The sequence below is a fragment of the Lytechinus variegatus genome, chromosome 11 (genome assembly GCF_018143015.1).
Source record: "Lytechinus variegatus isolate NC3 chromosome 11, Lvar_3.0, whole genome shotgun sequence".
Classification (NCBI taxonomy): domain Eukaryota; kingdom Metazoa; phylum Echinodermata; class Echinoidea; order Temnopleuroida; family Toxopneustidae; genus Lytechinus; species Lytechinus variegatus.
In genome coordinates this window covers 20,972,198-20,989,496 of record NC_054750.1, presented here as the reverse complement: position 1 = coordinate 20,989,496, position 17,299 = coordinate 20,972,198, and the positions used below count along the sequence as shown (strand labels likewise).

At 37.1% G+C, this 17,299-nt stretch overlaps 1 protein-coding gene across 1 annotated transcript in view; it reads right to left on the bottom strand.

The window, feature by feature from the left end:
• Nucleotides 1-2,491: 2,491 nt before the first annotated feature.
• Nucleotides 2,492-17,299, bottom strand: part of LOC121424326 (arrestin domain-containing protein 4-like) — a 46,581-nt gene continuing 31,773 nt past the window's right edge. The window contains exons 5-9 of the mRNA XM_041619965.1: nucleotides 16,965-17,200; nucleotides 9,298-9,480; nucleotides 6,939-7,127; nucleotides 5,546-5,654; nucleotides 2,492-4,622 (exon numbers count right to left, since the gene is read on the bottom strand). Of these exons, the coding sequence (XP_041475899.1) occupies nucleotides 4,000-4,622; nucleotides 5,546-5,654; nucleotides 6,939-7,127; nucleotides 9,298-9,480; nucleotides 16,965-17,200 (1,340 nt within the window). The 3' untranslated portion in view covers nucleotides 2,492-3,999. The remainder of the gene's footprint in view (nucleotides 4,623-5,545; nucleotides 5,655-6,938; nucleotides 7,128-9,297; nucleotides 9,481-16,964; nucleotides 17,201-17,299) is intronic.

The window sequence follows — 17,299 nt, the reverse complement described above, 5'->3', positions numbered from 1 at the left end:
AAACATTTGGTAGACATTGGGGCAATTCCATGATACTTCTGTCCCCCCGTACGTGGAACCTTCATAAAATTTTCCGTCTTTGATTTATTGATCTTTTGACAGTCTGCAATGCTTTCAAATGACCTTGACTTGGTCAGTTTATGAAGTGAAGTAAAACTTGAGAAAAACGGGAATCAGAAGGTTGATTATTTCATGGAATTGCCCATTTTGTTAAAATTCTATGAGACATCAATTTTGTGGTCGATACTACCACTGTATCTTCTAGAGTATTTGGCGGGATATATGAAGCATTATTCTGTTCCAAGTTGATATGGTCGATATTAAAGTTGTAGTCACCCCCATAAACATATATTTTTTTAGATTGTGGTCTATGATTTGTATTATTGAGAGAAGTGAATCTACTTTCTAAGAATGAATAAATTATTTGAATCACTGGTGCATTGATTGACAGCAGTCTTGGAGTCGGGTTCACAAACGATTAAGTACGATTTAAGTGCCAATGCGGACATTGGTCCGTATTCTGATAGCAGGTTTAACTTAAAACTCAGGTTTAAAGTTTTGGTTTAAGTATGGGAAGCCAAAAGTATCAAAATTTGCATTAAGTTGTATGTTTATTATGTTTACTTTGCTCTTTCCTGATCCATTGATGGTGAAGACATATTTATGCTTCCTAGACAATTATGAATGATTTGAGTGCCAAATGAGCTGAAGTATGATATCTCTACTGTTAGTGATTTATGTAACAATTGGCTATCCATACTTAAACCACAACTTTAAACCTGGGTTTAAGTTAAACCTGCTATCAGAATATGGGCCATTGTGTTTAAGGCGTAATCTCATTGACAAGTTATACACAGTAGTTTGCATCATCTGAGTAGTCTGCATGCACACACGTTTGGTTTTCTCAAATCGCTTGGTGCATAATGCAGAGTCTGAAGCAGAGTCTGAAGCAGTGAGACTAGATTCACTCATGTATTGTGGCTGCCTCTACCAAAGGCTAGTCTTCACGCTAGCGCTGTTTTAACTTGGCTATTTCAGACCAGGGGCCGTAACACAAAGCTTGGCAATGATCGTAGAACATTTTTCTACGATTGATTCCATAGACTACAATGTACAATCAATTAATTAATTGCTAACCTTTGTTACGCGACCCCGGTTATGATGAGGGGAGAGGGGGAGGGGAGGGGGGTCTCTGAATAAAATAGAATACGGTATTATACCAAATAAGGAATATTCATTATTCAAAGTATTTCATAAGTTTGGTGATAACACAACACTAAGGGTACAGATATTCTTTTCCATGAGAATATCGAGCACAACAAATAAGTACTAAGGTATTTCACAATGCCATTGATGATGTCATTAAAGCGTTCCAGTTCACTTTACACAATTGGGACTAAATGAAATAAAACAGCTAGAATAATTTTACGTACCTGACTGCAGACCTGGTGCTGGTTTCATAAAGCTGTTGATAAGTTAAGAGCGACTTTAAAAACGACTGGTAATCCTTTCTTATGCGCTAAAGCATCGTCAATGAACATTTTGGTGTATACCATTCACCACAAGAAATGATCACCAGTCGTCCTTCAAGTCGGTCTTAACTTACAAACAGCTTTATGAAACACCCACCTGGGGAGCGTTTCATGAAGACTTCAGTCAGTTAATTTCACTGTCTAATTTGCTCTCGGCCAATCAGATAAAAGGATTTTTAGTACAGTGAGAACCACTGACTATTTGTTTCATGAAATGCTCCACAGGGAACATCAAACACCAAAATTGAGCTTGTATGCAGCGGATAACACAAAACATCAGGGATACATTATTCTAGATTTAACAGAGCTACCAAGTCTCGTGCATTATGCGTGAGACTCAAGCATTTTGGACTCTTCTTCATCCCCTCAAATCTCTGTCTCACGCAACTATCACAGCCTATCCCCATATACATTGTACACAATGTCTGTGATCTCAGATTCAGATGCTAGATAATGAAAACCAGGAGGCTGGTATGGAGTATCATTGCTGTATGTGCAGAAGGAGTAATTTATTAGGCAGATAATTTGCATGTGATCTCTGACCAGCAGCCAGGGATGTTCTCTCCTCGGGATGTTCCACAAAGAGTTTAGTCCAACTTGCATAGTGCTTAAGTGCCAATGAGCACATTACATCCAACAGAGTGATACTAGTAATTGATGAGGTTTTGGTAGATCATGTCCCATGGGTAATATTAGACCAATGCATTGATGCATTATTAGATATATATCACCTGCAAGAGGAAACTTTATAATGCAATCTATGATCAGAGCCAGACCTGCATTTTTGTGAAACACCCCTGGGGCCCTTTGCATTAAACTTTTTACCTGAGAAAACTCAGGTTGTTTTTTACCAGAGTTTTTGCCCTGTGTTAAAGTCAATGGCAGAAATCAGACTAACCTTAGTTTTCAGTTTTTACTAGAGTTTTCTCAGGTAAAAAGTTTTGTGCAACAGGCCCCTGATTTATTCAATTCCCTTCTGTTTGCTTGCACATCTGATAAATCTGAAATGGCAGTAAATTGGAATAATCATTGTAATAGTACTGCCAACCAGAAACTTCCATCACAGCCTACATTTGATACAAACATAAATACTATTTGGCCATTCTCTCTATTAATCAAACAGTAATCACAGGATGACAATAAAGCTGGACAGGCATGTGATGCACAAGTGATACATTGATATTGTTATTGCAAATATCATAAAATAAATATGTATATCGTTGATTTGTCCGAAGAGGATCTTTTCATCATGATAAATATGTAACATTGTAAGAAGATGGAATTAATATAGTAGAGACTTAATTACAAAGGGCAGTGAATGTAAGCTGGAATTTATGAAAATAAATTTTTACTGTTCATTCTGAAGTTCACATGACAAACACCATGACATATCTATATAGGAAATTCTTGTTTAGATATTGCACTGGATTATACAAGCTTCTCAAAGGCACTAGTATGTGTATAAATCCTACTTCTGAGCTTTTGTCTGTCAAGGCACGAATCCATCCCTTCTCTGCTTTCAAGGCAATCATGTAGACATTCTATTCAACACTCTTAGAGAAAGTTCCTGCCATTTGGCGATCGCCTCTGGTGATAAGAATAGAAGAACTTCTCTATCAGTTGCATTTCCCTATCTTCAAGGCGTTTCTGTAGTCTATCTTATGATAAAAAAAAAAATCCTGCAGTTTGGCCATCGCTACAGGAGATAAGATTGGAAATACTCCTTCTGTTTTGCAGTGCTCTATCTTCAAGGCATTTCTGTAGTCTTTCCAACCGTTTAGTTCCCACAGTTTGGCAAGCTCTGCAGGTGACAAGCATAGAAGAAATCCTCCAACAGTTGGGATTCACTATAATTTCTGCAGTTCGGTGATCGCTACGAAGTGTTCAGAATAGAAGAGATGACCCGTCGGTTCAGATTCTGTGTCATCAAGGAATCTTTGAAGTCTTCCATACCCTAATAAATAAAATTCCTGCAGTTTGGCGGTCACTGCAGAAGCATCTGCATGCTCGGTGACTTCATTAGTGATCTCATATATTCAGGATACAGACAATGATATTAACAGTCACTCAATACTTACTTGATCACTCCGTTTGACAAGAGAAACAGCTGACACATTAACTGTATCACCCATTCTCCACGATGAAGAATTGCTATGATGATCATGCCAAATTACACTCTGCATTTGTTCTTGGATCAATAAACAAATCATCCACTTGACCAGTAGGCTAACAACAAACATGTAGTTGATTGGCTTGAAGAGTGAGAAAACAGAGCCATTGGCAGATTTAAGATTATGCTCGATGAGTACAATGTCATAACTTTCATATAATATAATATCATATAGTATAAACTACAACCAACATTTTTATGTTAATTTATGACAATGATAATCCATGATTACATGAAATGGCATTTGTGTACATGATATAAAAATAAAGTATAATATATAAAACAGTCCCTCATTTGTCAGACGTAATGACATTCATAAACTTGTCCGTCATCCCCGATCTCAAATTGAAAATGTCCATTTGCAATATCGACCTGCGCTGTGTCCATTTGACCCATGGAGTGAATTTGCACAGCATGCCCAGAGATGGCGAACATGTTTTCATTCTGGTTCATATGGGGCATTCCAAATTGTCCGGGATCGTCGTATCCCTCCTCCTTTGACGGCTTTCTGCTCAGAACTCCTGGACCTCTCGTTGTGCGCATACTATACTTGGTGACACTTCCGCTGGACTTACTTGCAAGAACGGACGCATCAAAATCGTCATTACTTTCAGTTCTGTCAAATGAATATCCGTTGTTTGATAAGTCAGTACTGGACATTTGCGCCACCAGAGGATGTTCTTTTCGCGTTGAGCCATTGGAGAGAGTGCCGTTGCCATTGCTCGATACGGCACCGTTCCGTGGAGTGCCGTTGTGCGAATGCAGGATGGGGCGGGCGTCGAGCAAGGAAGCTGTAGAGTCGCGAACCGCCGAGACAGTGAGGTAGAGAGGTGTGAAGTGCTTGAGCTGTACGACCCTTTCCTTGTCACGGTAGTGGACCACTCCAGAATTGGCGCCGCAGGATTGACTGCATCCGTGCCCTTTATGATAAAAAATGGAAACAATGACAATCGAAAAACCAGAAAAAGGGTTAACTACACTTGTGTGTATAGTTATGAAAAGAAAAGTAAGATATTTTAACCATGCTAAAGGCATCAAATCCTTGTAATTTATATATTGGGGGAAGCAGAAGTACAACTCATTCTACCAGTCCCAGCCTCTGCACGGAGCATCACTATACCCATATACCAGAGAAAGTTTGATAGACAGTTAACCATAGACCAATCAGAGCAAGATAAGATCACTCCCACTTTTAATTGTTACACCCCCAAAACTAATGATATAAATAAGACTTCTTGATTATTAGATACAGACTATATACTAGACCCACACCCATCCAGACAGACTGGATGACATTAAGACGAATACCTCAGTCACATTTGCTCTACGGCGGCCGTACAGTGAGTTGAAAACAGCCGTTTCATTCATTCTTATACAAACCACATATATGTAGCTCGTACATAAAATGTTAAAATCCGTACGGCCGACGTAGAGCAAATGTGACCAAGGTATTAGTTTAAACATCAACTATTATACTCAACTATACTCAAACTTTGAATAAATGCTTATAATCAACTTGTAATGAACGTTCACAAATACACGACAATTCTTTGAGATAGAATTTCAAACTTGTCTTTACATCAAGAAGGTTACTCAGCATATCGTCAGTATGTTATTTTATCTGTTTTTTCCAGCAAAACTTGGTTTTGTGTTTTTATAATGTAGAGAAAATAATACTTTACAAGCAAGAACTATGGGTGACCCTCATGGTTCAGGATGACATTTACAAAAGATATGTTCTATTTAAACATCCGATTGGAGGTGGAGGAGGGGGGTTAAAGTGAATATTCCAAAGTTTTGTTCCAAGGATTTCTTTTATTCTGAAGAATATTGGTGAACCTACCATAGCTGAGATCACGGGATTTCCCCCTTGAATCTTTGAAAGGTACGTTGCCGATGGTTACTGGAAAGGAGATGTTAAGTTCAGGCTTCTCATCCACTATAAGAGCGATCTGAAATGGGTTGGAAGAGAGATGAGAGCCTTTCAAAGCGTCCAGGATGTGTTGTGTTTGTAACTAAGATAATAGTAGTAATTATTTCTTGAGTGTCTTTTCCACAAGAAACAGCACTGCAGTGATTGCCGTCCCTGGTCAGCAAAGAATTACCAGGCAGTGGCAGTACTGGCTTTATCCAGTGCACACAGCCATGATCAGGTTAGGTCTTCAAATTTCATTGCATGTTATTTTATTTTCTTGTTAATATTATATTATTAAGGGAAAAAAAATGAGGAAGGTACGGTATATAAGAAATGGACAAGAAGCAGGAATTAAGTAAATTTGGTCTGCTATCAGCAATACAGAAGGATAGGCTATCCCTTTCCCTTACCAGAAACGAAAAAATAATGCACATATTCAAAAGAGTACAAAGTATTCCAGGATTCAGAGTCAGATGGGGTGCGAATTTGTCCAAGAAATGTCATCAGTCCAAAGTGAAGGACAATTTGTCTCCCGAAAAGGACTTGACAACCAAAAAAGGTCATCGCTTATTTTATGGTTGCGCAATTAAGACATTCTCTGGGGTGCGACAGTATATTTTCATATTTTACAGGGTGTGCTCGTACCGTCCGCCACCCCCTGAATTCTGATGAGGGTTTTTTTAATGAAAATCTCTTGTTGGTTAGGCTTCCCCCTTCTAAGGTGGTTATCCATACACTTGTTCCACATTCTTAAAGATGCTCCCTTTTATGGACATGGGTTGGGTTTTTGGTCTCCCTATCATTAGCTTTGGAATGGAAGCTATAAATATAACCCATTTATCGGGGCTTTTGGAGGGTTGCTGGCAAAACCAAACCCCATCAGGTTTTTTATGAATATAGAAAAAATTCTACATTTTATTATTTTTCAGAGAAGATTTGAAAACTAAATTGAAACATTTGGGAGATAAAATGATAAAAGACTTCTTTTTTTCAGTGATTTTCAAGCTCGCCACAAACTGAGGCTCTAATAAATTCCCCATTTCACTTAAGTGTGAGATATTTTGGTGGCATTTGTAGGTGGCAAATTTGCATTTTAACAGGGTCCAGCTGGCCCAAATGCCCAGATGCGCACCTCCTGATTTGTTAAAAAATTTGTTGAAATAGGAATAACATGAAATTTTGAATTATAATAGGGGTTATAGCCGGCAAGCAAAAGTCAAAATTGTATTCCTTAATAGTAAAGTATCAAAGAGTTTGAAAATGGAAATCACATGAAACACAACATTTAGGAGTGATTGGGGACTCTCAATTCGAGACTTACCTCTATACTGTATTGTACAATGATATGTCTGGATTCAATGGATGACGGTACTATCGGGATCTGTAACATCCTTGCAGTGCGGAGACAGTATTCCTGGTCAGGCTGCACGCAAGGGCTGCTGTAGCTCAGTATCTCGTACGACCCAGCCTTGTTCATACGCTTTGGAATTTCTGCTAAGAAAGTGACGTTCTGCAATGAGGAAGATAATAGTATTGTTGCGTCATCATGGCCTAGAAATCAGAATGGTGTACAAGATACCCCGGGGGTCCACTTCCATTGATGAGTGGATACCATGCGCGACCATGGGGTCCCGAAAAGCACCCTAAACAAGTATTTTCCATATTCTGAAAATGCACCCCTTAACAATTATTGGCGTGTGAAACCCTACCCTTTACAAGTATTGGAAACCAAACGATACCCTTGGCAAGTATTACCTGAATTGAACCCCTAAAAAGGTACAGCAATATTTTAATTGTTATATCATATGTCACTGACCCGTTGGTTTTTATCTTTACCTACATCATTTGGTTTAGTACGGCCCCCACCTCCAAAATCTTGCGCAAATCGGACTCTACATTAAACACGTAGTGATAACTGTTGTGGCAAAAAAGTACACCCTTTATAAAAAATTTTAGTCTTAAATTTTATACCCTCGCAAATATGACCCTAAACACGTAGCTTTCTTCGTGAAATAGATACCCTTTTTTCATTATTTTAGTGTTTTTGATACCCTTATTACGTTACGTATGTAACGTGCCCTATCTTGAAAAAGACATCCTTTTTACATGTTTTTTTTGGTCGTGCACGGTATCCACTCGTCAATGTAAGTGGCCCCCCGGGCAAGATATCCAATACAATGCTCATTCACACCAATGAAAAAGATTCCATACAACTGATGATATACCATTTGAAATAACGTAATGTCTTTGATCAATCTGGAGTCGGTTTAATTACTGTGACTGTAGCATAAAGAAGGTATGATTACTGATTTGAAAAAAAAATGGTTATTATATGCAGCATTATCATTTCAGATAAATTGTAAAATCTGTGATTGTTCCTTGATATTATAGCCAAATGTCCGCTTTCTTAAAGCGCTTTACCCAGCTGTAAAGAACAGTGTCACGCAGTGTGTTCACAATGAGTTGACACTGAATTCACAGTGTGTTCACTGTGCATTCATAGTGTGTTCACAGTGTGTTAACAATGAATCCATGCTGTATTGCGTTCATATTATGTTCAGAGTGCATTCAAAGTGTGTTCACAATGAGTTCACAGTGCATTCATAGTGTGTTCACAGTATGTTCAAAATGAGTTTACACTGAATTCATACTGTGTTCACTGTGCACTCATAGTGTGATCGCAGTGCATTCATAGTGTGTTCACAGTGCATTCATAGTGTGTTCACAGTGCATTCATAGTGTTCACAATGAGTTCACACTGCATTCATAATGTGTTCCAGTGTGTTCACAGTGCATTCATGGTGTATTGCATTCATATTATGTTCAGAGTGCATTCAAAGTGTGTTCACAATGAGTTCACACTGAATTCATAGTGTGTTCACAGTGAGTTCACACTGCATTCAACGTGTGTTCATAGTATGTTCATAGTGTGTTCACAGTGCATTCATAGTGTTCACAGTGCAATAAAAGTGTGTTCAATGTGTTTACAATGAGGAGTATGTTCGTAGTGTGTTCTCAGTGCATTCACAGTTCATTCAGTGTGTTCACAGTATGTTCAAAGTGAGTGTTGTGTGTTCACAGTGAGTTTACAGTGTGTCTACAGTATATTCACAGTGTGTACGTATTGTGGACTTTGTGATGTGATCCACACAATGTTGAAATGCTCATAACAGTGTGGAGATGAATTCACACTGTTGACAAATCTACAATGTGAGTGTTCACACTGTATTCACCTAATGGAATATAAAGATATGATCATGGCATATGAGTTCCAGTTGCATTGTGACAGTGTTAACATACACAATAGTGTGAAGGAAATTCAAATTGTGTTTCACACTGTGAACTAAGTGGGGACACTGTGATCGTTCCAATATTGTCTATATATCTATATTCTTATTGTCAAAGCTGTAAACAATGAAATATGGTATAATTCAAACAATAAAAAACAAAAATACTGAGAGACATCATTGACTGTCTCATTTGCATGTCTTGTGCATCAATGTTATGTCAAAAATAAGCGAAACTTTGAAATGTCATAACTTTCTTATTTTACATCCGATTTTGATGAATTTGTCAGCGTCATGCTAGTTTTATTTTTCTCTATTCATTCAATTCAACACTTTTCAGAGGTGGACTTGACCTTTAAACAAAATTTCTGAGAGTGTAAAGAAATTGTATACCTGTAAGAATTTGACTCCAAGTCGCATGACCTTGTCCGAATTGTTCTCCAGCCTCGTCTTGATATTTACATATTCCCCGGCACAGTAGGCATTCCTTTGCATCTCCGCCTTCAGTGCTATTGGTCCGCTAGACCGACAGCAGCAATGAAGCAACGTTTTCCGATCCGACGCGTGCACGGTTTTCTGTCGAAGAGAATAAAGGTGATGGATACAGTCGAGTTGGTGAATGAATGAATGAACGAAGGATGCTTTTGACACTCTCATCCTGAATCATGAATTAATCAGTAGAGATATGGAAGTCAATACCTACCATCCTACACTTTTGCTCTAGGTGCATGTGCAACCATTTTAGCGTTGTATCTCGAAAACAAGCAATCTTGGCTTTATCCTTCCCTGTACTTCCCCTATCTCTCTTCCCCACCGCTTTTTCTATTTCGTATAGAATCGTACGCTTTTCGATGTTCGCCATCACTCTTATTGTCCATATTCGTACATCCTTTTTAATTTATATTCTTACAATACCGTGTCTCTTTTCGTTGAGGAATTTTTTAAGAGCAGTGACTCGGCTCGTAGCAATCCCAATTAACTGTGTCTCCCCCATCTCTCTTTTCCCGCTGTTTTGTTTGTATCGTCTGTTCTTTGCATCCTAAGTCCTCTCTATTTCTGATTGTCTAATCTATACTTCCTGTCCTTTCTTTCTCACACTTTATAATATACTACCATCTCTCTCCTTCGATGGTAATTATTCAACAGAGACATGGAAGTGAACACCTAACCTCTCGCTTTGGATCAGCTCATTCGTGGTGACTCGAAAGGAAGCAATACCCGCGTTATACCTTCCCGTTTTTTTCCATTCTCTCCTTTCCCGCGTTTTTTCTCGTTTTTTTGTATCGTCTGTTCTATGTATACCGAGATTCACTCTTCATATATTTGCTTTCTTTCCTCGACCTACTCACCCTTTCTCTGAATTCATATTATCTTATCATCTCTCTCTCCTGCCACATTGATTATTCAACAGAGATACGATAGTCATTACCTCCCCTCTCTCTCACAACCATTCAAGCATCGTGACCGGGAAATAGGCAACTCCTGTTCATATGCGTTTCTCTGTTATCTCCTGTTGAATATTTCCATGTACTCCGATGTTCATTACATATATTTTCCTTTTGTTCCTCATTTGTGTCTCTCAGAATTGCATTCTTACCGTCTTTCTCTACTTCCATGCGTCCTTGTGAGACACACTGAGGATACAAAGAAAGGAGTTTGGAGCGAGAGATAATGTGCGCGCGCACAATGTGATCTCCCGTTTTTTTTTTATTTCCTGCATCTTTTTCTGGATAATTTGACCTATTCGTAACTGAAGATTCGTCTTTTACCTTCCCGCTTTCCATTCTATTATATCCCTATCCTACTCTTTATGTCTCTCTCTCTCTTTCCTCAGGGGCGGATCCAGCTTTCGCCGAAAGGGGGGGGGGCGAAAAAAAATTACCCATTATTATCCCCGATCATCGGCTGCTCAAAGTTGATTTCTATTTGTTTCTTTGAAGGGATAGTTCTTACAGTCACTTCTTAGCTTTATTCTCACAAAACAAAAATAATGATCTCACGTAAGCGCTAATTGAATAGTACGAGCGCGAAGCGCGAGCTAATTTTTTAAGGAAATTTCCATGCATTTTGTCCTGGAAATTGAACATTCTCAGCAATGATTTTGATCGTGAACAAGATGTGTATGTAATAGCGAGCAGAATACGTTCTGGCCTGATGGAAAACAGACCTTAAGGACTGTTTGCAGTTACCCATGAAAACGATACACAATTTCAACAATTAAAGAATGCGAGCTGATTTTTTTTGAAATTTTTACCTTAAAATTTGACATTTCTAAGCCCTTTTGATAATCATAAACAGGATAGGTATATAACTTAACATTTCATGCGAGCGCGAAGCGCGAGCGAAGAAATTAGGTTTAGACCTAAAAACGGGACACACTATTCATGTTTCGTAAATCCGCACGAAAAGAATGGCCAATTTGGTATCTTCCTACATTGATTATGCGAGCGCGAAGCTCGAGAAGAATATTTTTGATATTCTTATAAGAAAATGGGTAATTAAAGCACGTTTTGAATAAAGAACAAACTTCATATCAATTGTGTGCGCGTGTTTTTTAGATTAAAACCTAGAATATGACCATTCTAAATACATTTCTATTATTACGAAAATCAATAATGCGCGAGTGCGAGTCGAAAAAAAATTGGTGGCAATCTGAAAAGGGTAAAATCAAGTACTATTTAAGTATAACCTTCTTCTGCTTCCATTTCGTACCATCTTTCTCAATCTCTTTACTCATTCTGTTGGCTCTCTCCCCGCTCTTTTTCGTCGACTTTCCTTGCTTTTTCTTTCGTCTCTCTCCTCGAGAGGTATAGTGTGTATTGTGTAAGCCTACAGAATTGTGTATATTATTATTTTTATATTATATTGTGTATGACTATTTTCATATCTACTTTTGACGACAAACGTATTAATGTATGCGTATATGAGGGTGGGTGTGTATTGTGTGTATGTGTAAGGGGTGTGGGTGCGCGCAATTGTGTATTTATTAATACTGTCAATCGAACTTTACCGAATAAATATTGAATATAGAATATATTTTTTGCTCTTTCTGTTCCCGTCTTGCACTCTGTCTCGCTCCACCCTCTCTTCATTTGTTTTGTTTTATCTCATCTTTGTCTCGCTTTCTCGCCATTGCTTTTCTCTTTCCTTCTCTCCTTGAAATTTCTGATTGGAATCATGACGAATATTATCGTAGGCGAATCTAAATTAAAAAGGAACGTTAATGGATTTCTCATTTTAACCATGAAGAGTTGCACCGTTTATTATCTTTTGTTATGATACAGTTTCCATTAGTAAAATTAAGTATCAAATAAAAACAAATCAGATGATTTATTTATCAGATGATCATTTATCCATATTTCGATCATGGAATACTGATTTAAAAAGACACGCACACACGCCATCTTTAAAGATATACTGATATCCAACATCGGAGACAGATATTTTTATGATTGTTTCTCATGAGCAAATTACGCGCATGTAAGTAATGCGGAGGCGTAGGGATTAAAAGGTGGGGATTATCCCTAATCTATAGAATGGTGAATGTTGGTTTCGTGAAGGTGTGAACGTGTTGGTGTGCGAGTGTGTGTTTATGTATGGGATCGCTTTGCTTTAAAGAATTAATTAAACCTTATCTTGGTCAATGCATTAGTCATTGAGGAAAATAAAATAAACATGTATACCAAAATATTTACGTTAACCGATCTTTATTCTTATCATTTGTAAACAAATTTTACAATCCTCATTAGCTGGATTTCCCCTAAAAATATCTGAATACGTTACATTTGGCCCCATTCTTTACGTTAGTACAGTTTTTTTGTGTGTATCTTTTAGAATGAGTATTTTCATATCTACTCTAGATGTTAATAAAACATATGTAACGAAATGGCTATAAATATCGATAATTATTTGGTTAAGTATTTCATGACTGATAAAATGCTATCGTTTGAAAGGTTACTATTCTGTATGGGTGAATTTAATACGTGTGTGAAAATATATGAATGTAAAAAAAAGCAAAAGAAAAGGAGGGAAGGAATGGAAGGACGAAAAAGGGAGGTTTACATCGAGCAAATCTATCATTACCCATGCAATTCCATTGACAAATTTGTGAGGTCGTATTGCTTTTCTATCAAAATACACTGGCGCCGGCTCTGTCTTTTTTTGTGTGTGTGTATGTGCGAGTGTTTGGAGGCGTGGGATTGTACGGACCTACAAGTGGGGGCAATTTTGCTCTACCAACTAATCGGAGACACAATACGTGGGGAGGTCGCCTTTTCAGAAAGCTATGCCAATCAGTGAATTGCTCATCACATTTTGAACAGATTCATAATGTGGCATAGACAAGACATTGTAATGAGATCTTGTAAAGCCAATTAACCTACAGTTGTGACTGCGGGGTGGGAATCATTCCAATTTAATCGATTACGCTTACGTTTTGTATTTATTGCGTCAGAAAATGAGCCCAGTTAGTGGAATTAATTCAAAATTGTGAGTGGAACATGACACAAACACATCCCCACACAGCAAAAACTGTGGTGTTAACCGGTGTACATAGAGGACCACACCAGTTATTTTACACCGGTGTTAAATTGGTGGTGTTAGTTTTACACCTATAGGTGTTATTACAACACCTATGGTTGTTACATTTACAATCTGGTGTTATGTTCAATCTTTAGGGTGTTATTTTAACACCTCAGGGTGTGGTCCTCTATCAACACCAATTGGTGTCAGTTTTAACACCACAGTTTTTACAGTGCACGTTTTCAACCATTGAAATTTTACTCATTGACACATTTTGTAATTTGGTGTGTGTGTTTTGTTGGCATATATCATTCTTATTATATGGCATTTATTATATTGAAAGAAAAATATATCAGAACCTAAAACTTTCTCCTTTAATATCTTGTCTTATATAACATTTGAAAAAAAGTCCAATATGTTTCTCATATTGGCAAGATTTTGTTTCGTCAGAAAAGTGTTTTCTGGTATAATGCTATTTCTACATCTATATTGGATAACAATGAGAACATCCAGAATCATGATCGTGATTAATTGCCAATGTTTTGTGGTGTCAGTAAAATGACGAGAATGAGATCCCCTTTCCAGTAGATGTAGAAAATTAAGTAGCGTTCTAAAAGATGTAAGAATGTACATTGTATTCGTCAAGTATGTTAGCCTTCAGCGTAACCATAAATACTTTATTTTGGGTGATATAATGAACCAAAATTATGATAGAAATTTAGTTTTATTTGAGCAATTGTGCAAAAACAACCCAACTCTTCAACTTCTCAAATATTTCTATTACAGGATTGAAAAATAAAACGAAACAAAAAACCTTCACATGCGTTAGTTTAATCCCTGGGGAACGTTTCATGAAAGGACTTGTCGGACGTTTTATCCGACAAGTCTCATTTTATCCGACAGTTACTATTGTAATGGTGCTTCTCAGCCAATAAGATTCAAGGAAAGATTTTTATTTATTTATTGATATATTCATATTCCACGATCATCAAAGTACATTTCGTAATAAATCATGTTTACAATGAAAAAAATGCATAACACATGCAGGACTGAAACGTAGCAATGAAAAGAAAAAAAGTGGAGGGGCCTACTATAAAGCCGTGCTTGTAAAATGTAGACCCCCTATTAATACTTTATACAAGGGTAATATGATACAAATAGAGTAAAATAATCAGCAAAATTCTATACAATTATATAGATATAAACACTGTAACACAAATGTATATACACTATATACAAAATTAAATATTGACTTTAAAATAATCAATACTACCGTGGATAAGTATGAAGTTCACAAATATTTGATTGCATCAATAAGAATTCAGAAGAAATTTTTTGATGAGTAATTTAAATCGGTTAAGATTAGCTGCCTCTTTCATTTCTCTCTCCAGAGAATTCCAGAGTTTTGGTCCTGTGAAAAATACAGTTTTGCTAGAAAATACTGTTCTACTTTAAGGTAGGTGATAGTCATTTGATTGTCTCGTATTATATGAATGTAAAGTATTGTTTCTCATAAATTTCTTTTGTAAGACATTAGGTACACTATTTCTATCTAGCTGATACATGAATTGGAATAGTTGCAAGCGGTACAGGTCATTGACTTTAAAGCCTGTGTATAGTTTTGGTAAATCCACCAAAATGCACCTATCACTAGTCCAATTCATTGCTAGCTAATATGAATGGATATGCCCTATAACAGTTATGATGTGGAGGATATGAAATGAAAATGTGTTTTACAGGATAAATTTTGCGATTTTACATGGAAATTTAACTTGATCGGGTCACCCGATCAAATTGAAATATCTGTGTGTTTTTGTCTTTCAATTAAATCATATTCCAAATCATGGAATGTGCTGAAACTTTCAAGATATGTTCTTTGTCTGTAACTTTTGGATATCTAATCACTGAATTTATAAGATAAGTGCTTGAATGCCCATTTTTTTTATTAATTTAAAACAAGCATCGCCGAGAGAGGGCGCTATATATCCAAGATTTGAATATTTGAAATTTTCTCAGAGAAGTGCAGTTGGAAAAATATCTAACGGTCTCTACGTCGGTCTCTATGTCGTATTAGATGATATTCGATTATCAATCACATTATTGACCCTTTACCAAAGCTATACACAGGCTTTAAGGATACGTTTCTGATGAAACAATTCATCCGTATGAGCTCTAAATTATTATTATTCTCAGATCTGACAACTTGTCGGACAAAAATGTTGATGAAACACTCCCCAGAACACCGTATTATTAATGAGTAGTCTTCTTTTAATTTAGTCATTGATACAGAGCGTTTTAATTTACCTTTAAGAACTGGACCCCGTAACTTAAAGCCTAGCGATTGATCGCGGAACTGACTTTTATGTTTAATCACATGCAATAACCAAAGCAATCAATCATAGCAATCGGCCCTACGATCAATCGATACGCTTCATGCTACAGGGCTCTCCCCAAACACCATGAAATTGGATGAGTATTAATCATCATAAAACCAACAGTCATTGCCGGCGTCCTTTAGAACGAGCGTAGTGTGAAAGGAGTCAGGAAAAAAAAAATCCTAGTCTGAATGTGGTGTTTTTAGTCCTCGATAATACAATTATCATTAGCCCTACCTGTCCCTCGGTAGAGCCATTTGCTGAATGTATGAAATCCCGCAGCATATTCTTGGCAACAGATTCCATGAATAATATTCACCTTGGTCAGTTCTACTGAGTTTGTCAGTTTTATTGAATTCATAAATTATTGCACGTTTGATTACGCCGTCAAGTTATTTTTTTCATATTTCCTCTTTTCCATCGTCATCGATGAAGCATATTTTGTCGTGTTTTATTGCAGCACGTGTCACTTCTCAATCCAATATAAAATGGTGCGAACTGACTGACTTTATATGGAAGCACGAAAAATGACTGGCATCAAAATGCACGTTCGCAAATTACTGTTATATTACTCTATACATTACGGTATTCTATACAACTTTAATCATGTTAAAGGGTAATATGATTGTAATATATCATTTTAACATGAAATTCAGACTTTATTAGTTTTGTTTATTAACAAAACTAATAATAATAATGATCATTATTGCTTTAACAAAATAATTATGATTTTGGAGGGAAATAATGGAGTGCAGTGTGATATAAAACATTATTTTCAATCTATACCGTATAATATATTATGCTTTACGTGTTCACGTACCGATGTATCGGTATAGTAGGATTAAAGAAAAAAATATACTTGCACAATCTAAAGATTGTGAATTATTTTTATCAATAGTTGGCTGCCTTATTATCAATCCTAAAGATAAGGAATCTAATTTGTAAAGTAATTTCCATGAAGCTACCCTAAACAACCTTGTTCCTCGAAGCTTAGCCCATCTTAATGAAATCCCTCAAGGTTCCTTTCACGGACCCGTCTTATTTGTTCGTGAGCAACTAATTGGCACGTGTCTTTATTCTAACACGCATTTCTACGGGATGCCCTAGAGCTCCGATTCAGGACGGTTTCATGAAACAGACCCCTGGCTTCCTTTTCACTCTTACCTGGTATTTGGGCAAGTTGCAATCGATCTCTGAGCCAATGAAGGAGAAGTATCGCTCCGCCACCGGATCAACTGCCCAGGATATATCCATGTTGGCGTGGACCAGATACCTGGAGTAGGCGAGGTTCCCGCCTTCAAAAGAGCACGGTAGACCTGGTTTGGTCGGTAGTTTGAATTGGAAGGGAAAGGAATAACTCCCCGCCGTAAGGAGCGGGATCTCTGATTTGTCCTCTGGTTCTGAAATGGAGCAAAAGAAAGCAAAACAATATCCATCACTACAGTGCGTATCAAAAAAAAGTTTACACTTTGAAAAAGTCCTGGGAATTAAAAAATACA